The 23,072-nt window shown below is 46.5% G+C and overlaps 1 protein-coding gene across 1 annotated transcript; it reads left to right on the top strand.

The window, feature by feature from the left end:
- Positions 1 to 13,379: 13,379 nt before the first annotated feature.
- BSX (brain specific homeobox) lies at positions 13,380 to 15,366 on the top strand. Its single transcript, XM_074848854.1, has 3 exons — positions 13,380 to 13,644; positions 14,607 to 14,803; positions 14,938 to 15,366. The coding sequence occupies exons 1-3, from the start codon at positions 13,380 to 13,382 to the stop codon at positions 15,181 to 15,183; spliced, it is 708 nt and encodes a 235-aa protein (XP_074704955.1). The 3' UTR covers positions 15,184 to 15,366.
- The last annotated feature ends 7,706 nt before the right edge of the window (positions 15,367 to 23,072 follow it).

Genomic DNA, 23,072 nt, shown 5'->3' with positions numbered 1-23,072 from the left:
TGAGGCACAAGGTGATTTTTTTTCACCCCTAAATGCAAGCAGTGACTTGCTAAGGCTCTGAGAGCGGGTCAGCCAGAAGCCCAGGCATCGATCTGAGATCAAATTCTGCCTCCTCTCTCTCCTCCAAAAAGGCCACGTTCGTTCTGCTCAAAGGTAACGCCGCAATTTCTCTTTAATAAAATACACTTAGAGTCACCTAGTGTGCTAAAACGCAGCCCGGCTCTCTAACCGGTTTGCTGCTAATAAGAAAGCCTCATAAATTACCCCAATTACAGTTTCTCAAACAGAGAGTTTGTTTCCACACTTTCAATGAAAACTCTAGCTGGACCAGGGGAGAGAAGATGCTAGCTTACAGCCCCCGCCGCAGACATGCTAATTACAAACCACAACAGGTTAAAGTGTCCAGCACAAAGGTGATAAATATGGGTGTAATTATGGGTTATTGTAGGAGCTTAATTAGGATAGCTGTAATTAGCCTATTTTTCCCAATCTTCATTTAGCAGCTAACAAAATCAAATGGAAAATATTTTAATTTAAAAGGCCTTCTCAGCATAGGGTTACTAGAAGAGACTTAATTACTCATTGATAACTATGAGATGGAGAAATCACTTCTTTTGTCCCAGTAGTAATAAAAAGCAAGGCTGTTAGCCGAAAAATAATACCCAGCTGGTTTAACCCTGGAATTTAAGTTTCAGTCCACGTAAAAAATGGGGAGCTCTCACCTTCACTTTAGTGAGGCTTAACTTGCAAACCAGCATCTAAACCTCCAGAGAAAGGTCTCTTTTCTCTTTTCTGGGCTCGGGGGAGGCTGAGCACCGTTGAGGAGAGAATGGGGTCCTGGTGTACCCCAGTTTTCCTGCCCAGCAGATCCCTCCATCTGCTCGGTGGTCAGAGGCTGCTTCAGGGACATCTGAGAGGGTTTCAACTCCAGGGCTCAGAGCTGAGCTGCTCTCTTCCAAGCAGCCTTATAAAGGAAAAAGGGAGAGAATTGGCAGGTTTTAAGAGGCAGGACTCTAGATGTGGGTTTAGCAGTAAACGGCCATGGAGAGGAGTAGGTTTTAATTCAGCTGCCCAGGGTCTAATTAAGTCCTTCTCCTGTTTGTATTTGAAATATTTGTGCCATCAGAGCCTCCTTAAAGCTCTGACAGTGCCTTGGTGCAAGCGGCAGGTGGGTGTGCTGATGACAGCGTGACAAGCCCTCTTGCTGCCTTGCGTGGGACCTCCGGCCTCTGAACAAGGAAAAACTGCAGAAGTGCTCAGTTTCCTTAAGGTTAAATAAAATAACCCATTCCCTGATCCCTGCTGGTGTTGTGAGAACAGGGCACAACTCACATTCAACATATTAGGGTTTGGGGGCATTGCTTTTTTTTTAAAGAAACCCCTCCTGCTACCATCCCTGTGGATTAGGTTGCTCATTTACTGGGCTTGAAAACATTTTCCTGTTCGCAAGCTAAACAGATGAGACTCTAAGATTCCTCTCTTTCTTGTTCATTTAGGGGTGAAAAATTGCCAGCAAGAATTCAATTAGCATCATATCTGCTTAGCCTGGACTGCGCTGAGGGCCTTCCTATACCCATACTTTCAGTGCATCGTCTTCACAATAGCAGCATCTGCTTTATTATGAGTTGCCTAATTGATTCTGACATGCCCAGTTATTATATGTTAACAATGTCCTCTAGGGTGAATAGTTAGAGTGAAAGGGAGGGGCAATCACAAAGCTGTTTTTCTTCTGTTTCTTGGACCTCCTTTCAGAATTAAAAGCTGTGGCATTGCCTTATTCACAGAAAGGTCCCTAACTTCGGGACCTAACTTGCTTGGAAATGTTGGTGGTGAATTTTCCTCTGGAAGTTTGTTTTTGCTTTTTTTCCCCCCGTTAGAAAATGCATGTTCAACACTGTCAGGAAGAGTTCTAAATTGTGTGGAAGGATCTGATGCGTTATATGAAAATGAAAGTTGCCTTTATCGTTTTTCTTGATGGTGTATGAGACAATCTTGGCCAGGCTGGCAGCAAAAGGCAGTACCTTCCACTAGCTCAGCAGATGCAGTTGGAAAACCTGGACATCTTTTGAAGCCCACAAACCTCTTCTCAAAGAGCTCCATACAGAATTCAAAGCCATCACTGCTTTGGTGGGGATATGAGGTCAGCAGTAACATGTTGCTATTCTGTGGGAATTGTAAAAATATCCTCACTTTTCCTTCTGAGAAAATAGGAGGGTGTTGCTGCATGCTGAGGAATGAAACTTCTGTTTAGGTAGAGCATCTAAAAATCATGGTGATTATGGGAGCTGGAATCGGAGAGGAATTCAGCAGCCAGGCTGTCAGCCCTGTCCCTTTCCAGGTGGGAAGCACAGGGCACGTTTGGGGCAGGGAGATGACTACGGGAGCTCTTGAGCTGGCTGCCAGTCCTACTTAGTACAAAGCCATTTGCATGGCTGGACTATTATTTGGGCAGTTTTATTATCCCAGTCTTTGCCAGTCTTATCACCTGGCTTGATTTAGACTCACACTCTCATTTCTGTCTTCATTTCGAACCGCTGCAGAGACACCCTTGTTCTTGGTGGCGTTTGTGGCTCTGAGAGCTCGTGTTGGGCTCGGCTGGGGGATACAGGTACATCCACATTGCCCGTTGCCGTTTCAGGCCACGTCTGTCCATGCTCTGTGTTATTTCACATTAGTGAAAAGCTCACTCTAGAGGCAGCACATGGTACCCTTCTTATTTCTGCTGCTGCAGAAGAGAAAGAAATCTTCCTGCACCTCATGACCCCTCCTGGTAGCTACTTCTCCTGCATGATGCTGTAAGGGCCTCTACACTTTGTAAGCATCGCCCAGGAAAAACCACAGTGTCAGATTAGGAAAGGGCTCACCGTGATGTAATGGCAAAATGGTTCTTCTGGGAAACACAATGTGTGTTTCTAATGGAATCTGGTTGTTCATGGAAGCCCTGTTCCTTACTGATTTATCTCCATATCTCCTATCATGGCAACAGCCTCGCTTCTCTCCCATGTCCTTCATGACCCTGCAATACCCCCTGGTCAGGGGAACCTGATGCCTTAGGAAAGCAGATTAAAACAGCAGGGCCCAGTGTGGATCCAGCCGGGTTCTGTCTCCTCTGTTTTCTTCCATGGCCCCGCAAAGGGGGGACACAGGAAGCTTTATATGAGCCTTTGTCATTTGGCTAGGAGAAGTAACAGAGACTCCGGAGTCTCTCTAAATGCACTTAGATGTCTTTTGTAGATCTTTTGCTGTGGTTTTCAGGCAATACCTATTATTTTGTGTCAAATCTCCTGCAGTTAGTAGCCATTAAAAAGTGTTAAATCGTGAGGCTGATGTTGAAAAGTACAGAGCACCCATGATATATGTATGTGTGTTTCATATATACGGGACTGAGCACAGAGTCACCAAAGTATGCCACTCTAAATCCTGTTAATTAGAGTCAGACCTCTCCATCCTTTGGAGAACCCAGACCGAAGAGGCTTGTGCAGGGTCACTTGCTCCAAAGTCTACGCCAGAAATGATAACGAAGCCCAAGGTTTGTGAAACTGCCTTGCTTGAGCACCTCCACCCTCCGTGTCCCCTGGGGATGTGACAACTGTCCACCCTCATGGCCCAAGACCCGGGTGGGACAATGACAGCAAGCTGGCACCGGCCTCTCCAGCCGGCTCAGTGGTAGGTGGGATCCATTACAGGCATGTTTTAATGGGTGCTAACTCTCCCCCGCAGCTTAAGGTGAAAAGAAAAAGCAATGGAAATGGGCTTCACTGCAGCCCTGCAAGATGCGTTAGAAGCAGCCGAGGTGGGTGAGTCTTGTGGGTTTTTCTCCCTTGAGCTGGAGCCGTGTTTGAGTCCCCTGCTCGTTACAGGCAGCGCCAAGTGATGCTGCATATTGACTGGGCCGTTCACCGAGCTGCCACGGGAAGTGTCTTGAATTTTGTCAGAGTAACTTATTAGGGAGCATTAATAAAACTTGTTACCCTAATTGAAACAAATGCTTAAATAAAAATCAAGGCTTCAGACATTAATGGATGTGCGTGTGGGAGAGGGAACAGCGCACAAGTAACCAGGCTTCCTGTCCTTTTAGGATTGGATAGCAATAACCTTACAACGATGACAGCTAAATTAGAGAAGATGGCTTTCCATAATTTCTCCAAACAATCACTTAATGGGAGCAGTATAATTCCACGAAATAGGTGAATGGAGTACTGATCCATTTTATGGAACCATCAATAAACTAAACCTTGCCTGCTTTTAAGATTAAGCTGGAAAAAAAAAAAAAAAAAAAAGCCTACAGCCAGGGAAAGGAGAAAGAAAGAGTATTTATCTTTACACATAAAATTTGTGTGCTAGTAAAGTGCAGGCAGTGACAGGAATTTCAATTATTTAATCAAAAAGAAAATGAAAGTGGCTTTAAGTGTTGTGATTTGAGCCAGTGAAATCTAATGTGGGCTCACATTGAATATGAGGAAAATGGGAAGAAAATTAAAGCTGCTCCTACTTAAATCATGTGGTTACAAATGGTAAATTAGTTTCTCGATGTTTTCATTTAAGTGTTTAAGTGGAAGGTTTTATTCTTAATGTAGTGTTGTGACACAGAATAAAAACCTTATCTGTCTCTATAGCTTTTTTTCTTCCCCCCTCTGTGCTGCTGCCTTAGAAGGCAAAAGGGGAAAAAGCTGCAGCAATATTAGACTGCTTTTGTTAAAATTGGGAGGCAATATGCTTTCACCACAAGCTCATTAAGGTAATAGATGAATAATGTCTATTAAAAATGCACTAGGCTAAATGAATTTAATGTGTGTTGGGAGGGAAATTGCATTTGCCAGAAGACACAAACTGGAAAATTCTCCTTTTTGTACTTATTTTGAGACTCAAGTACTATCTCAGTTGGACAGAAATGCACAGACAAGCAGACACACAGGCGTGCACACACATGTTTCTTATTTGGGACCCCGTTGGAAAGATGCATTATAATGCCTATAATGCATATAATATTCTAAAATACCCCCTTAGCTTTGAGGACGTTTTGTATGATATGTTGTTTCTCATAATTGTGCTGCTGTTTTCCTGCATTCAAGCTTATGGCTCTTGACCTGTTGGACTTCTAGGTTTAATTTTCCCTGTGTAATAACAAATGGCAAACTAATTTGCAAAGATGGCTGTAGGCTGTTGAATGCCAAGTCTTGATCCCCCTGAAGTCAAAAGAAAACAAAAGCAGATTTTGGCAGAGAACAAATACTTTCTTTGCATTGGTGAACCTGTTGCTTACATCGCATCGATTGTTTCTAACATTAGCTTTGAAGAGCAGATAACATATTTATGAACTAGGAAACCCCATAGCTCATTATTAAAAATACGAAAATACCAGCTGAGTGGAAGCTAAATCAAGACCAAAGAAACCAAATTTGTGCGTCCCGTAAGTAAGAAATCATAGCATGTTTCTAGGTCTGTGCAGTTTCCCATCATGTTTCTCCTGTTCTAAAAAAATACGACAAACTCCGCATGTAATGATGTTTCTTCAAATTGGGGAAGTCTTCAAAAACTTGTAACATATAAATCTTTTTATTATCCAGAATGTGTTTAGTCCATATGCAAAGTTCTCTAGCATGCATACAAGCTGCAAAACTGATCCCATAGCCCAGTTACGTTTGGCAGAAAGCTACCATCTGCCCTCGAAGCACCTACAGACTTTAATGGATAATTAAAGACAATCCTGTAGTGCTGTCCTATTGCCTGAATAAGCCCTGGCCATACATCCTATGGACTTTAAGGAATAATTAAAGATGATCCTATAGCACCACCCTATTGCCTGAATAGGCCCTGGCCGTGCATCCCCTGTTTGGGGGAGCGAGGGGTCAGTGACCACGAGCCTGAGTGGTTCCTCCAGCCTCGCAGCTCGGACTCCCACTGCCAGAATGAAGTTACTGCTTCCATTCAGCCACTTACCTGTGAAACATGTTGGGAAAATGTGTGTTCGAGACTGTGGTTTGCCCAACTAATTTCATGGAAATTGGCTGCTCTGTTAAAACCTTACCAGGCTAAGAGGAAAGAAGAGAGTTAAAGAGGGATGTATGAGCCTCATTTTTTTTTTTTAGCAGGAAATCATATTAAAATAAAATATCAGAAAGAGTGAGAAATAGCTGGATTGAATCAAATATATTAACTAAATAAATTGAGTTTATTTCCTGAAGCGTGGAAAAGTCATGCAAATACTATCTTACTAATTTATTATGAGGCATCCACCCGCATCATTATTTGTTTCAGATGACCTACAGCATTTTAATATTTCCATTTAAAAATAATATTGACAAATGTGAGAAAGCGTTTTTAACGTTAGACAATATTATATTGCCATTTGAATACCTCATCCTTGGAAATGTAGAAAAAAACATTTCAAAATGTAATTCCCAGTTTTAAAGCATTATTTGAAGATGCATTTGTGAGATGCTGGCTAGATTCTATCTTTTTCCCCCAGACCTGTCATCCACTTGTGGAGTGCTTAAAATAAAGTGCACAGATACAGAGTAAGCTGAAACAGTCAAGAAGCAATATAATACAAAAATGTTTCCAGTAAAGCGTGTTACTCAGATCTTTCTAAAGTACATTTCTCCCTTTATTCTGAAGGCCACAGCACAGACAACTCTGACTAATGCAAGTAATGGAACCAATCTCTTCCTTTGATCATCAAAAAGGTTATCTTTTTTGTAAACTAGGTCCAACTAGTTTTGCAATCTGTTTGGAGCAAACATGAAAGAAAAAGGTTTAATTATCTTTCAATAAAGAATGATTCCTTTTCTTTTAACAAAATGATTGGCTAAGACAGCATCAGTTTGTGACCATCACTGTGCATATGACACACGTGGTGTGAGAGATGTAAGACGTGACACTTGTGTACATCTTCTAGCTCAATTATCATATATAACTCAGAAGTTATATAACAATTTGTGTATTTAAACAAGGAGGAAAAAAATAAGCCAGCACGTTGAGGCTTGCCCTGAGTGACTTATCAAACCTACTCTCCAGTAGAGCTTGACCTTTTAACTGACGGCTGAATCATATTTACAAAAGCTTAGTGTAGAGTTTGTAAATAATCACAGATTTTCAATGGAGCTAGTCAAAATATAAATATGGAAGAATGGAGAGGCATGCTAGAGATCTAGAGCTAAGAGAAAGCTGATCACCCTATTTATAAACACTTATTGCCTATGTATATGTCGTGATGTGTCAAACATAATTGATAGAGTTGGAAAACTGATATACTTATTCCACAGGCTGCTTAGGTTGGATGTTTTTTCTGAGTTTGATACAGGAGTTACTGGATGAAACTCTGGCTTGTGTGATGCAGGAGGTCAGACTGCGTGGTCATAATAGCTTCCTCTGACCTTGGAGTGCATAATTTGTGTGCTTTTTATTTTTAAGGCTTCAAAGTGAGACACCTAAAGTTGGAAAGTAAGTGGAATTGAAAAGAAGCAAAGTATTTGCATCATTTAGATTTATATTCTCCGTTATTTTTTATATATTACTCCTGATTTATGGCAGCCTGAGATAAGGCTCAGGGATTATATATTCGAAGTATTCCTCTAAGTAGAAAAGGCATATGAGGAACCTGGTGCTACAGAAAGAATATGACAAATAATCAGAGGAAAAACACAAAGAGCAATAGGCAAACAATGGGAGTAAAATAAAGGTTGAATGGATAAGAAAGGGAAAAGGAGGATTATCCTACCCTGAAGGTTAAAAGCAAGGACGTACAAGGTTCATATGTCATGAAATTAGGGAAACAGGGGAGGTTCTAAGTCATTAGTGCAAAAAAAATGAATCAAAACATAGAGTTGTGTAGATTGTCACACAGCTGGAATGAAAGAAAATGAATAAGCATTTATGTGCTAAAGGCGACGGTAAAGCAGTGACTATAGCAGCAAGAATGGATTTTTTGAGAGCAAAGGATTAGCTGAGATCCCGAAGTACAGATGGTCTTGGGTGAAATAATCACCTTCGCCTCGAGGGAGTAAGCAATGCCCGTGGGTTGGTCACACGATGAGGAGGAATTGATATGTAACCAAGTGAGGAGAAGACTAATTGAAAGCAGGTCCCAGAGAAACTTCTAAGCCTCCCTCCCAATTTCTGACTCATTCCAAAAAAAAAAAAAAAAGAAAAAGAGAGAAAGAAAGAAGGAATAATCTTACTGTGTTTTGAAAGAGTAAAGATAACCCTGCTGAAGTTGAATACAAATATTAGATAATTAAAAAGATCCTAGGTCTTAGTTAATTAGAGTCACTATTTTAGGGGAAGGGTTTAGACCAAACCTGTCAATCCTAATATTTTCATCTTCCTTATGCCAATATCCTGCCTTCAGAAAATGTTCAGCATTATCAGATAATGATGGAAATTCTCAGTATGGAAACAAATTTCTGGATTTAGGAATGAATTTCCTGACCCCGTGCCTAGACAGTTGGGCTTGGAAGCCATGTAAGGAAGCTATAGTCTCACCTTTTACTCTCTGAAACAATTTTTGCCCATCATTGATGCCATAATCCTTCTTTCACAAAAATTCTTGCAGTTACTGGTAGTGCTACAAGCCTCAAAAGTACCTTCCTGTCTCAGTCACTTCTTAATGTGGCCCCCTTGCATCAGCAACACTTCCATCCTCCCCTGTGCTTTTTACCTAGAACCATAGACCTGAAATTACTGTGATGTTTGTGGGTAAATTCAGTGATTCTGTCAGAAAAATACAGACCCAGTTTTTAACCTGAGTGTTTTGAAGTAAAATGAATATGCTGATTACTTCTTTGTTCCTCATTATGTTTTCATCTTGGCTACAAAAGCAGGAGCGTGCCAGTCCATGGGCTGCAGGATGCCATAGTTTCGAGGTGAAAAAATCCAAGGGGTGGCCATATGAGCCTTGGAAGACCTGGCTGGATAGTCTCCTGGTGCTGCCCTCAACCCTGTTAGGAGGTAAAAACTCTTCTCTGACATTTTCTTACCCCTCCCACCCTCTCTCAGCCCTGTCGTTTGCACTCTCCATCCTGAGACAACCTGCCAGGCCCTGCTCTTTTAGGCAGCACTTGACCTCAAAGCCCATCCACGGAGCCCTCCTCCGGCTTGCGCTGGTGTCAAGGCATACTAGAGGGTTGCCAACATTAAAATATTATCTGTGGCAATACTGAAATGCCAGTAAAAGCTGCAAGCGCAGACCTAACTTAGTACTGAAGGGGCTTCCCACCGCTGCCTTTATGTCATGTCAATTAAGCTGAATTTATAAAATCTCTCATCATGAACTCAGCAGCCCTGCTCTAGGGAGCCGGAATTTTCCCCAGTGAGTTTGCAGGGTGGTAGGAGGCCGGATTGGGCACCGGGTGAGACAGGTCTTGGAGACCTGCGGAGATGTAGGCAAAGGCAGATGGGCTGTCGAAGGGGAAAGCGGCTGCAGTGGAGGGTGGGAGTGTTTTTCCCTCTCGCCCGCAGCACCCAGTGAGCCTCCGGGCAGAGGCACCCCACTTCTTCGGGGTGGGGAGCGGTTTTGCCTGAAGCATCACGCATGGAACATTCTCCATTAAGCCATGCTTTGTGTTCAAAAGACCTCTCTCTATGTTACTTGTGTGGCTACTCAACCTGAGCTCTTCAGACCTCTTTCCTGCTGCCTGGCTCCCATTTTGATCGTATCAAGGCTGTCTGTTTTTAATTTAACCCTTCCTTTTTGAGTGGATTTGTCTTGAAAGGCATGAAAAGGCTAGGCTTCCAAGCTACCTTACCTCTTCAAGAGCCACGGGAAGGTAAGTGCATGTATTTTTAAACCGCACCAAATTTGTCTCTAATGCAACACACTGCAGTAAAGCTACTAACATCAATGTAGCCGCACAGACCTTTTAAATGACCCCCTGGGTTTTAAGTCAAATAAATTTCTGTTTTCCTGGGCAAAATTTCCCCATAATACCTTCAGATGATCTTAAGTGTGCAAGTAATGACAACTGGTGTTTACATAAGCAAAGCACACGTGTGTTATGTGTGTTATTAAATCATGAAAGGGGTATGTGTGTCTCTACATACATGGGGGGGGGGATATGCGTGCATCGCTACCAGCAAAGTTTATAAAGTTCTTTTGAGCCTGTAGAAATAATTCTGTTGAAGAAATAACAAACAAACTCTACAGTAGTATGGCTACCTGGGTTCACAGGCCTCTGGAGGAGGTCTGAATCGTTTGGGGGTTGCAGGCTGAGATGTTACGCTGTCCCAGAAGGTGTTCAGGAAGAGCACAGTGACAAGGGGCAATTCTGGTCCCCCCCCATGGGAAGGGAAACACACAGTGAGTAAAACCTGCTGCTTCTCCTTGCCTCACACTGACCCCCGTCCCTCTCATTTTCTCTCCTAGATGTGTCCCTCAGCCCAGCGACATCTCAGCTTCTGCCCAGGTTTGGGGTCGTTTCTGCCAAATCTGTGGGATTTGGGATCCCCCAAGCTGTGGGACCACCTCAACAGGAGACCCCGCTTCACTGAGAGGAGACCACAGAGGGTCTCTTTGGAGGCCTGACTCACCCATGAGTTTGGCAGCAAAGGGAATTGTGTCTGTATGTAAAAATACATGGGAATATCCACTGGTGTGCATGTGTCTGGCCACCCAGAAAAAAGGGCTGATCCATGATCCGGGGGCTGGGCCGAGGGCAGGGCCGAGCATGCACCTGGGGCTGGGAGCGTTTGGGGGTACCGGGGTGAGATCCATACTGCTGGGTCCCATCACCGTGGGGACCTGCAGAAGAGGGCCAAAAGGGGAAAAATGGGTAAGAGGCTTGTAGGGCAAAGAGGCCACCCTGCCAACAACACCTGCCGACAGCAGAAAGCACCCGGCACCTCCTTCCTGCCACAAAAAGGCATGAAATGTTAAATTTTAAAAATCCCTGGGTGTGAGGACTGCAGCGCAGAGAACCCCCCTTCCTGGGGGTTACCTTATTTTCAGGGGACTTCTCCACAGACAGGGGGTTATCGCCTCTAATTCTTGCCCTTGAATTAGCACCTGGGAGAGGCTGCCGTGCCTCGAGTGCCGCTGCCCGGTTTGGGGCCGCGTTTTGCTGGTGCTGCTGCAAGGTGACACCAGAACAGTGGCCCTATTCCCCCCTCCCTGGCTGTACCCAAAATAAAGAGGGACTCTGAAAAGCAGCCCCTCTCGATGTGGCTGTCAGGCAGGCAAGCAAGCTCTTGCCCGAGTCCTGAACCTGTGACCCAATCTGGCTGAAGTAATGTGGCTTTAATCTTTCAGATCTGCTTTAAATATATATATATATATATACACACCCCCCAGTGATGAGTGAAGCCCCAGCCCTCCCGGAGAAGCAATCTCAGCTGATGAAATGGCCAGTCAAGCGGCTTACACGCCCCTGGCTGCGCTCCCTCCATTAACAAGTTGGGCATTAGACCCGTTTCATCACTGTTAATTCATTTACTTGCTCATTTGCTCCTCAGAGAAAGTTATTAACCTGTTGTATTTTTAAACCTCAGTCCAAAATCCCGGGCTGATGCCAAAACGGGCGTTTCAGGAGGGGACGCTGCAACGGATTTATTTTAATTTTTTTTTTTTTTTTTTATTTCCTGGAGAAATAGAGGGAGTTTTGCCGGCAGCACCGGCAGAAGCAGCTCCGCGGTGGGAGGAGCGCAGCCTCCGCGGGGCAGCGCAGAGCTTTCCGCGGGGTCCAGCGAGCGTTTCCCCCACCCCTGCCCCTCCAGAAGCGCTCCTGCCGCGGTGCACCCGCATCCCTACCGTGCCCGCACGGATGTATATCTGTGTGTATATATATATATATACAGACATATGTCTCTTAAGCGCGTGATGAGCGCAGCGGTGCCTGCCCGCGCGTGGGCACTGAGCGTGTAAAACGAGGCGTGTGCGTGGCTGCAACACGCACTGCCTGTATATATGGCGAAAAAACGCTCCTGTGGGTTTTTTCCCGGCGAGACGGGGAGCTCTCTGGTGTCCCCCCGCCGAGTTTTGGCCAAGGGGAACTGATGAAGCAGCCGCACCCGTATTTTAAAAGCTGCCACGCGTTATAACTGGTTATTCTTACAAGCCGGGTGGCTGCCCCTGCCCTCGCCCACCCGTGACTGTGGCGGGGAATAGGCGGCACGGCTGGAAAACTCGGCTGCTCCGAGTTCCAGATTCATTAAAACCGGACGATTGCCATTTCTATTCTTTTAAAGGTTTTTTTTTCCTCGTCTATTTACCATTTACCAGCTCATCCATATGGAAGACATGGCTTACACTTCCCTGAGAACTGTACTTTTAGGACTAATTGATTCTGGTAATTAATTTGTTCTACCTGCTGGATCAGATGGAAATGCTGTCCGTGTGCCCAAGGATTAGCACTTGCCTTTCTAACATCTTTCTTAATTATCTAATAGCATGGGTTGTGCGAATTCTGGCTCTATTAGAACACTTTTACTATTAACGGTAGTGATTGGAATTGTGATGACAACTCGATTTCAACAAATTAGAGCTTAAAATCAGGAGATGAAGGAGAAGTGCCTTCTTTTAATTTCCCTGAGTTTAACATCAATAATTGGAGCAATTTTCTGAGATGCGAACCGAAATTATCTCGGCTATGATGTGGTATATCACCCTCATTTTAGCAAATTGACTCCGGGGAAATGAATGTTACAGATTAGGGGGGAAAAAAAAATAAACAGAGGGAAGACCAAAAAAAAAAAAAAAAAAGAAGTATTAACACAACACTGAGCAAACCCCCAACGGGCTAAAAACCTCAGCGGGAAGGCACAAGCTGCGTGCGGGGGACAAGTTAGGAGCGGAGCGTGGGACAGGTCGGGAAAACGCCACTAATTTTTTTTTTCCACCAAGTTTTTGCTTTTTTTAAAAAAAAAAAAAAAAAAGAAAAGGATAAAACACTCCTATTTGGGAAAACGCCCCAACCCCACTGCCGGGACCGGGGTTGAGGGCGACGGCGCTGCGCGGGGGAGGCTGTGCGGCTCCGCGCCCCCTCCGCGCCCCCTCCGCGCCCCCGCGGCGGTGGTTTGGGTGGCCCGGCGGGCCCGTCCCCCCCGCGCCCGCCCGATCGCTATTGGCTCGCCGGAGAACCCCCTTCCCACCGCGCCTCAAAGGCGCGCATCTCCCCGCGCAGCCCAAACCCACCCGCCTCGCATCCCCCCGGCTCTTTCAGTTTATTTCTGGCTGGGGGAATATATATATACACATTTAAAAAATTATTATTATTTATTTTTGCTCCGGATTTTTTTTTTTTTTTAAATCGCTATTTATTTATTCGCATTATTTTTATTTCTCATCTTCGGGCCCGGGAGGTGCAGCCGGCCACCCTCTCTCCTCCGGCTCCTCAGCCCCGCTCTCTCCCTTCCCCGCTGCCCGAGGCGGGGGGGCCACGACCGAAATGAACCTCAACTTCACCTCTGCCGTGCACCCCGTCTCCGCGCCCAGGCCCACCTCCTTCTTCATCGAGGACATCCTGCTGCACAAGCCCAAGCCCTTGCGGGAGGTGCCCCCCGAGCACTTCCCCGGCTCCTTGGCCTCCCGCGTCCCCCTCTTGGACTATGGGTACCCCCTGATGCCAACCCCGACCCTCCTGGCGCCCCACCCGCATCCCGCCCTGCACAAGCCGGAGCATCACCACCACCCCTATTTTCTCACCACCTCGGGTAAGTGCGGCCCCCTCCCAGGGGCGACCCGCGGAGTTTTGTGGCCAGGTGACATCGAGGTGGGGACTCGGGGGGGGGCACAAGAGACGGGACGTGCTCCAGCAGTGACAGACAAGTCCCTCTGGGGCAGCCGGGGTCAGCTTTCTGCATCCTTCACCGAAATCCTGGCTGCGTCCCCCCCGCAGCCCCCCTCGCACGGGGCAGCCGCGGCTTCGGGGAGCCCCCGCCGGCCGCAGCCCCCGGCTCGGCCGCAGCTTCGGGGACCCCCGGGCAGCGCCGGCTTCGTTGTCGGGGAAAGGAGCCCACGGCCCTGCAGCTTGTCGTTCACTCCATTGCCTTTATTTATTTTTTTTAAAAAAATACTTTTATTTTTGCACAGATAACATCTCTTTTTCCTCGCGTTGTCCCCCCAGGCGGTGACCGGGCTTCGCTTTCCCCCCTCCAGCAGCAGTGCTGGGATCCCCGCTCAGCCCTTCCCGGCTTCAGGAAGGAAACCCTCCTCCAAAGTTTCTCACCGGGCAGCCCAAATTGTGTCCCAGGGTGGCCGCGGAGAATCGCTCTCCCCTCAGCCTTTTCCAAGGCTCCTCTGCTTTTTTTTCGCGTTCATTTCGTTTTGGTTTAATTGCCGGGAGGGTGGAGGTTTCGCCGCCAGCCTCATCCCTCCCGCCGCAGCGGGAAGGCTGCGAGCACGGCCCGGGCTGCCTTCGCCTTTGCTGGGGGGGGGGGGGGTTAACAGAGGAGAAGCGCTTTGCCAAGCCCCAGAGCAATCAGACCCCCCCAAACCCAAACCAATAAAACGCCCTCAAAAACGAAATAAACGAAAATAACAAAAATAAACATAAAAGAGGTAAGGGGGAGAGCCCAGAGCCCTCCGGGGGGCCGCGGGGGCAGGAAGCCCCCGGGCAGCTCCGGTGCCGGCTCCCTGCCCCACCGCAGGTCTCGGCCGTGTGTCCCCCCCCCAGGAGTGCCGGTGCCAGCTCTCTTCCAGCACCACGCTCCCGCCGAGCTGCCCGGGAAGCACTGCCGCCGCCGCAAAGCTCGCACCGTTTTCTCCGACTCGCAACTCTCCGGCCTGGAGAAGAGGTTTGAGATCCAGCGGTACCTCTCCACGCCCGAACGGGTGGAGCTGGCCACGGCCCTCAGCCTCTCCGAGACCCAGGTACCCTCCGGGAAGGGCTCCGACACCCATCCCCACCCCTCATCCCACACAGCATCCCCACCTTCGCTTTTTAATTTTTTTTTTTCTTCTTTTATTTTTTTTTTTTTTCCCCTCTCTCCTCCTGCTTTCCCCAGGTGAAAACCTGGTTCCAGAACCGACGGATGAAACACAAAAAACAGCTGCGGAAAACCCAGGACGACCCCAAACACCCGGGCGGCGAGGAGAGCCGGGAGCAGAGCTCCCCCGAGCCCGAGTTACCCGAGGGGGCCGGCGCTGAACCCCGCAAGGGCCCCCCCGGCCCCTTCCTGCTGCAGGACCCCGAGGACGAGGTGGACATCCTGGAGGAGGGGGACATCTGCCCCGGCCCCCACCGCCTCTAGGAGGGACAGGGGGCCGGCCCGGGCTCTCCTGCCTCTCTTGGGGGGGCTTTGCCCCAGCCCCGCTCCCCCAAATGGCCCCTACCTCCCCCGCCTTGAGTCATGCCGGAGCCCGGAGGGAAGGAGGTCACGTTTTTGGAAGGGGGTGTTGAGGCGGGGGGAGCCCCCTCCCCGGCGGGCGGGAGGGCCCGGGGCCCCGCGGTACCGTCGGCTTCCCCCCAGCATCACCCCAAACCTGAGCTTTGCCTGATGGGGGGAGAGAGAGAGGAAAAAAAAAAATAAGGCGAGTTTCCTTTAAGTTTCCACTTCCCTTCGAAATATCGGACTTTTCTCCGTTCCCCAAAATTTCTTCGATTTTAAAATAAATGTATACCCGTGCCAGCATGTTGTCGTTACTGAGAGCGGCAGACGGGGCGTGCCCCCCCCCCCCCCAAACCTCGCCCCGACCCCCCTAAAACCTCGCCAGCTGGGCTGGTGCTCGCCCTCTCCCTCTGTAGTGCGGTAGGTCGGGTTGGATCCCGGGTAGAGCTTCCAGGACACCCATATACTCAAAAATAATAATAAAAAATTATAGAAAAGCCCTCCAAAGAAACAGGTAAGACCAAAATCAGCGTTTATTTAAATCCGATATAGGGAGGGGAAGGGAAGGGGGGAGCATCACGAATAACTCGATGCTGCCAGGGCTGCTCGGAGCAAACACAATCCCAGCGAGCAAAAGGGATTTTCTACAGTTTGGAGAATCACCTGCACGGGCAGCTTGATTTCTTCACGGTTTCCAGGTGTGAATCACCTTCCGGATACTTTTCTTTTCCTCTCAAAGAGCCCCAGAACTGGTCCCACGTTTGGCTCCTGTTCCCCCCGCGCCTGCATCTGCACCCCCGCCTCTCTGAGCTCCGTGTTGCAGAGCAGTCACCGCCCGCGCTCGCTTTGCGTTTATCTTCCTGCCAGGGAAATGGTTTTAATTTCCAGGTAAATGAAGATTTTAAAATTTTTAATTTTTTTTTTTTTTTTTTTTTTTTTCCTCTGGGCTGGCAAATGAGCTGGGAGCGTTGTGGAGGCTCCGCATCTCCAGGGGAGAGCTGGGGCTTTGCTCCGTAAAAACCTGGAGGAGAGGCTGTGCTTGCTCAGATGTTGTCCGTGCAACCCTCGCTGCACCAGCAACCTGGTGGTATGTCAGTGTTTTGTTAGGTTATTTAATTTTTTTGTTGTTTTGTTTTCCTTTATTTATTTATTTAACGGGAAGTTAATTTGGTTTACTGGCGTCATTAGCACTTTCAGGGCATTTTGGATTATGGGACATGTGGTTTTGTGAAGGAAAATGTGTCCCTGTTTAATATATAAAATATAGATGATTGAAATGTGTATGTCTGCTTCCTTTTGGTGGGTTTCCCTTTATGTTTTTTACACGCAAAATAATAAAGATCACACAGAGAGGGGGGGAAATACCCAATACCCACCCATCTGTGCAGAAAATGGCTAGCTGTCTTTTGCATGGTGTTTATAAGTAGGTCCAGGGCAATCATTTTCATCAACAAGTTTTGCTAAAATGCCACCCAGCTCCCTAAAAATTGTAATTCAGGAGGTAAACCCAAGCGATTTCCTCCTAAAGCCTCGGTGTGACTGGAAGCACCGTGGAGAGCCAAGCGCAGGGGACAGCGGGTCCTTTCCCATCGCCACGTCGCTGGCTGGAAACGCTTCTCCTGCCTCCCTGGCTCTTCCCTGCCTACGGCTGGGGAGGTGTTGAGGGAAGGGACGTGATGGAAACCGGTCTGGAAGACCTTTTAATTCGATGCCGTCGTTTGTTTGCATCCGTACTCAGTCACCCACCAAGTATTTTGTTCGTTTTGCGCTGTGCTAATGATTGTCAGCCTCCCCCTGAGTGCACGTTTCAATAGGAACTATTAAAAGTGATATAAAAGAGAAGCTCTACCGTGATATTTATGTGATAATTTCTTTCTGGCCATGTCTACCGCTGCTGTTCCCAGGGCCGGGCACCGTGCACCGCAGCGTGCAGTGCGGTACGGACGCTCATCTCGGAGCCGGCCTGGCCAATCGCACTCTGCTGTGGGGGCCAGTGACTTCACACCAGTCACTTGCCTTTGGTAATAGGGTTGGACAGCGAAGTAGTTAGAGAAACACAAGAGAAATCCCTTTAGTTTAGTGAGAGAGAATGTTAGGAGCAAGTATAAAGATGTAGTCATTAAAAAAAAATGCAACAGAATGAAAAGGGATATTAAAAATCCTGTTTCTTTACATTTCTGTGTGATTACTCGTGCAGAGAATTATTATTATTACTAAAGACAAAGGTATGTAAAAATACTCTGAGCTGGAAAGAACACAAAGCAAAAAGGCAGGAGAAAATAAAGTAGAAGATTAAGATGCACAAGTGACAGATGTTTTGGGGCACAGACATGCAAAAGCAACTTTTTCTTCCTCTGTGCGTTTACACGTCCCTTTTGCAGGGCGTCCCGTGGGTGTCAGGAAAGTGGTGGTGTCAGGCAGCGGGCGCTGCCAGGCTCTGCCCTCCCAGCACAGGGTGAGCAGCGCCATCGGATGCTGTGTCATCAAGTACCACGTTCCCTGGGCACCAAACACCCCAAATGTTAGTGCTCGTCTCCGTCACAGCAGCGGGGGCATTTGCACACCCATGGGCTGGCGATATTTATAGTCTGGTGGAGGGAAGGATCCTGGGGTTTGTGTGCAGGCGCTGGGAGTGTGTCCGGGAACAGGCTCTGCAGCACAGGACCTTTGCTGTGCCACAACCCAGGCAGCGCTGCCGATGACAGTGAGGGAGGTCAGGGCGGCTACAACCTGCCAGTATCCCCCCCTGCAGTCCCCTGGGCAGGGCCGTGTTCGTGGGGCCCCTTCAGCAGTGAGGTGCCACAGTTTTTCTGGGGCACAGGGGTGTGACAGAGCTTTTTCCCTCTTCTGCCACCGGTGCCAGGTCTGTGAGGAAGGGTCAGAATATGGAGCAAATAACACTCAAGGCTCTGCTGCCTCTCCCCTGTCACTGCAAGGATTTTCTTCTTCACAAAGTATTTATGCTGATCGATGAAATAAAATCCACAAACACCCACCTATCTTCACCCCTCTGCAGTTCTAGGCACCTTGGCTAACATTTAAAATGACAATCACGTTTAAAACCGAAGCCACGGATCGCTAGCGACCTCAGTGACAAATACAGGCAGAATGTGACCCAGCCAACCCCAGGGAAGTCCCCACCCCAGCCTGGACACTGCAGAGGTGTGCACTGAGCCTTGCGACTAACAGGAGGCGGCTTTGGGAACTTATCCCAGAAAATTTGCTGCAAACAAGGGCAAAACCCCCAGAGATTGAGACGGAGAAAGCAAATAGTCGCTACCTGAGACATCCTCTCCCTCCCCAGCCAGCTCCCTCCAGGCTGGGAAGCAATGCCTGCTGGCTGGTGTCAAGAGGCTGTGGTTTCCAGACCATCTGGGCAAGGTTTTGGGAAGAGGTTAGCATGTGTTTGGAGAGTGGAGAGGGCCCCGGGAAGAAGGAAGGGCTGCAAAGGCATTTTGTTTGTTTATTTCAGAGATTTTTCTCTCAGAACAAATGAAGTGAGTTTTTATTCCTGGGTCTTAACTTATTCGGTGACTCATCCTTTGCTGCTCTCCTCAAGCAGCTCGAGGAGTAGGGGAGAGATTGTTTAGAGATGGCTCCTTTTTTTTTTAAAAAATGTTTATGTGTTTGGGAAATGCTGGGATGGAAATGGCTTGTGGGAAATAATTGCTGGAAATAGGAAATCCACCAAGATTTCCTATTTTTCAAGAAATCCACTGAAGTATTGATTTTCATCAAAATTTTTCTGTGAGATTTTTTTTTTTTAAACTAAGCTGTTTCCTGTTAATTTATTTTAACACCTAGGTGGTTAATATTTGTTGTTTTCATTAAAGAAAATCAAAAAATGGTCTATAACATCCTTCCATGAACCTTTGCTTTCTGTTTTGATTTCAAGCATTTTCCTGTCGCCCTTAACATTTTTAACTTTTATGGGACTGGAAAGCTGTTCCAACCCAAGCTTTTCACTTCTATGGCCATAAAAGCTTTATCGCTTCTATGTAAAATTCTTTCTACAACTTCCTCTCAGTGTTTCTCTCTGCTGGCTGATGGACTTGGGGCAATTTTTCCCATTGGTTTTCTGAAGCAAAGTTTCTGCAGGCGTGGGCCGTGCTGGGGAGCAGAGGAGAGGTAGGTGAACGTAGAGAGGATGCTGACTACAGCAGCGTGAACTCCCGAGTGTTGGAGCCTCCTGAACTGGTGACTTTGTTCTTCCTCTCTGCTAGTCACAATAACAAAGAGCATCACCTGAATTAACTGTAAACTCCTGCTCGGATGGTCTTACTCAGCTTAAAAATTCTTCTCCTAAAGTAAAGTACTTTTCCTAAAGACTCAATATTTTCCGGTGTTGTGTATCTTGCTGGCTTTGCAGTGACTGCTGGAACAAACCCTTAAATGCTCCGAAGACACACAGAAAACTACCCTGTGGTATTACCTGCAGCTGCCCACTCTGCCCTCACGATTATGCAAAGCTCTTGCTGAGCTGCTGGATGCTTCTTTAGCATCTGCTCTATCCCGTTTTTGGCTCGGTATCACTCCTGTTCAAAGCAGGCTCTTTCTGTGAGGCAGGCTGCTTTAACTCACCCTTTGCCAGCTGTCACCAGTGGGGATTCACCGCCGTTACCTATCGCTGTGATTTTGTGCACCTAGAGCTCGGTCTCACACCACGCAGGCAGTCACCGGAGTTGGCCCTTTCTTCACATGCCTGCTTATTCTCACACAGAGAGCACTGAGGTTTGGGAAACATGAATAATAATAATAATAAAAAGACATATTCTTTGTGCTATTTTCTGTAGAATTAATCCCTAATGAGAGGTGATAATTATCCAATGCTTGGCTTGTGGGCTGTTTGGACATTACAGCTTGTTCATGCCTATCTGAAGTACTCAATGCCTGCAGGAGTTAGACATCATCTAGTTTACAATCCTCATCTTTGACAGTTTGTCTTTAGATGATGGAACGCGGCTTTTTGGCTCTCTTATTTCACGTTTTTAACTGATAAAACCGGATGTTTTTGTCAGCTGGCAGCCTATCAGCCAGCTTCTGCGAGCCTTCTGCGAGCCGCCGTCGGTTATCTTTGAACAGAACGTGATGGCGATGCTACTGCAGCAGCATTGCTCCTAACTGACCCCGGGTCTCCGACTGCTTCCTGAATCTAAAATATTAAGAAATGGTGGCACTAGAGAGGGCCCGCCAAGTAAACGTTGAGAAGGTTTATTGGGAGGTGTAGGCAAACACGTCTCTGCCCCTGTGAAGGCAGCCTGTGCTCACGGTGAGCGACACTGCGCTCTGTGGTAGCCGTGGGACCATGGCAGGCAGGTTCTACTCCAGCTCAATCTCTCCCTGAATACTTAATGCAAAATTCAAGGCCTATTTCTTATTTAAATTCCTTGTCTTCCTAATCTGAAAGACATTAAGTTTTGGCCTTTGCTTTTAAGCAGATGGATGCTCATCATTTACTTGTATGGTCCCTTTTTGTGCCACCATATCTGTTAGGAGCAGGAAAAATTTGCATTAGTATTGAGGTAGATCAAAAGATTTTCCTTCCACATATGCTGCAAATAATGTCTTTTTCTGGGAGGAAAAAAAAAACAACCCAAACAGTCCTTTCCAAATGGTTTGTGAGATGATAATGATGAGTGTTTTTAAAGAAGACCCTTCCCCGCCTCCCCCCAGATGCAGCACCATGTAAGTATAGATGGCTTCTAGCTTAGCATGGGTTTAGCATTTAAATGTTTCCTAAAAGTTCATTGTTTTATTAAAAAAAAACCCCAAATGAAGCACAGCACCTACCCAGAAAGCTCACCCTAATTTATGGGAGCTCTAAAAGGTAGTAGGATGACAGACAGGGAGGAAGGTGATCAATTAAGACATTAAGCATTTTGCACCACATGGACGCATCTGCATGTCAGCCAAATAATAAGGCCATCAGCTCATTTTCAGGGGGCTGTTGCCTACTTCAACTCAATCCTCAGATCAAAGAGAAAATGTCTGCTTGCATTTTCTAATCAGAAAAGGGATGCTAATTTAGGTTCCTTAATGTGTGGTGGTAAGAGACTTCTTCAATTAACTGAATTCTATAGCTCAGAAAATAAAAAAGGGGGATACAAAGGGAGTCAGGCTGGAAAGGCAGAAGTTCTCATTAAATCAAAGGTCCAATATTCATTACCTCCAGCATCTGGGGCTAAACACTAAACATGGAGATCATCAAAGGGAGTTTAATGGGTTAAATTGAGAATATAATCTAATTAAAATATTAGATACGAGTAAATAGCTCTTTGATATTCATCTGAAGGTTTCATTAAAACAGGTACTTGAGGTTTGTATTAAGGGGGGATTATCACTTTTGAGCAGAAACAACAAGTTGAGGTTCCCTAATCAGAAATGCTTCAAAGTGTTACCGTTCGGTTTAAAAATAAAAGTAGAAAAGCAGCAACTGGCAGAGCATGGAAACGTTTACCCAGCCTAGCTTGATGGATCATACCACAGGCACACATTCTACCGAGGGGGCAAATGCAGTTCCCAAAGGCGAGGAGAAAGGAGGCCGAGGCAGAACATGGTCCTGTTCCAGAAGTTGCAGTGGACATTTGAAGATGATGTTCCACCAAGTTTCCTCTAAAGATTATGTACATCACCAGCTTCCGCCTCGAGGTGGAACAGTCTAATTCAGCATGTGTGGTGGGAAGCAACTGCCTGCGTGGAGAGCTTCCTACCTCAGGTGGGGGGGTCAGGAAGGCTTTAAAGAAAGGAACAAGTCCTTTTTAACATGATGGAGAGATGCAGTACAGTGGTCAGTTTTCCCCATGTTAGGTTGGGAGCCCCGATCCTGCGGGGTGTATTTCAGCAACGAACCCACTTCCAGGAGGACTGAGGCACCCTGAGGACTGTAGGATCTAGGTCAAACTCAGCCACACTCCACAAAATGGAAGGTACGGGGCTTTTCCAGCAACCTATGTCATACCTCCAATGCCTTGACTTCACTGTACACCTACTGGAAAACTCTCTTTCCTGTGAGACATCCAGCCAAAGAAATGTTAGCTCAGAAATGTGTTAAGTCTTACCCATTTCTCTCTCTAACTTTAAGAAAAGGTGCATCTAGAAGAAGAGAAAGCCATTTCGAAGATACTCTCGCTTTTATTCCCCACCTAACCTTTCCATTGATAGCTTCCTTCAAGGAGACTCAAACCCTTTTTTTTGCCCAAAGACTAATTCTCTCTCTCCTCCCATACAAAAGGCGACCTAATAAATTTGATAAAGCAATAACACATAATCACAAGGTGGTGGTTGTTTTTTTCTTTTAACAAGCCTATTTTCTAGAAGATCTTAGTGTGTTTTCTTCAAAATTCCCTTGCTGTGTGTTCTAATCACATCTCAAATGTTGACTTAATTCATAATTTACTAAGCTAAAGAAACGGAACCATCATAACAAACCCATCTGTTTGTTGTTATTTTTTTAGATTTAATCTGTTAAAAGCTGTCCCCTCTCAAACATGTAGCTCTCAATTATCCTGTTACTCAATATTTTTTTCCAACTGCTTCTGGCTAATAACAGATTGTCTGCATGATCAGCCAGTACTTGTTTTGAATTTTTGCGTCCCAGATGAAGCTTCAAAATTGTGGTCTTGATGTGACAACTATTCACTAACAGATAACAGAGTAACGTTTGAATAATTAGTATTGTATCATTACCAACTGCTATGTTTGGTGCACATTTTTGTTCTCATTCTTACCAGTAATGGATTATTTTTGGCTTTATTTCTGGACAGTCTGCCAAAGTCTCCTCTGGACTTCCAAAAAGAGAAACAATGCTGGTA

The sequence above is a fragment of the Strix aluco genome, chromosome 23 (genome assembly GCF_031877795.1).
Source record: "Strix aluco isolate bStrAlu1 chromosome 23, bStrAlu1.hap1, whole genome shotgun sequence".
Classification (NCBI taxonomy): domain Eukaryota; kingdom Metazoa; phylum Chordata; class Aves; order Strigiformes; family Strigidae; genus Strix; species Strix aluco.
The sequence above is the reverse complement of the archived record's forward strand: the minus strand, read 5'-3'. Positions and strand labels throughout refer to the sequence as shown.

What these genes read in the sequence shown, in the direction of transcription:
- BSX (XM_074848854.1), top strand. Translation starts at nt 13,380, where the DNA reads ATGAACCTCAACTTCACCTCTGCCGTGCACCCCGTCTCCGCGCCCAGG. An exon ending in CTATTTTCTCACCACCTCGG is followed by an intron (nt 13,645 to 14,606) that starts GTAAGTGCGGCC and finishes TCCCCCCCCCAG; the next exon opens with GAGTGCCGGTGCCAGCTCTC. An exon ending in TCAGCCTCTCCGAGACCCAG is followed by an intron (nt 14,804 to 14,937) that starts GTACCCTCCGGG and finishes TGCTTTCCCCAG; the next exon opens with GTGAAAACCTGGTTCCAGAA.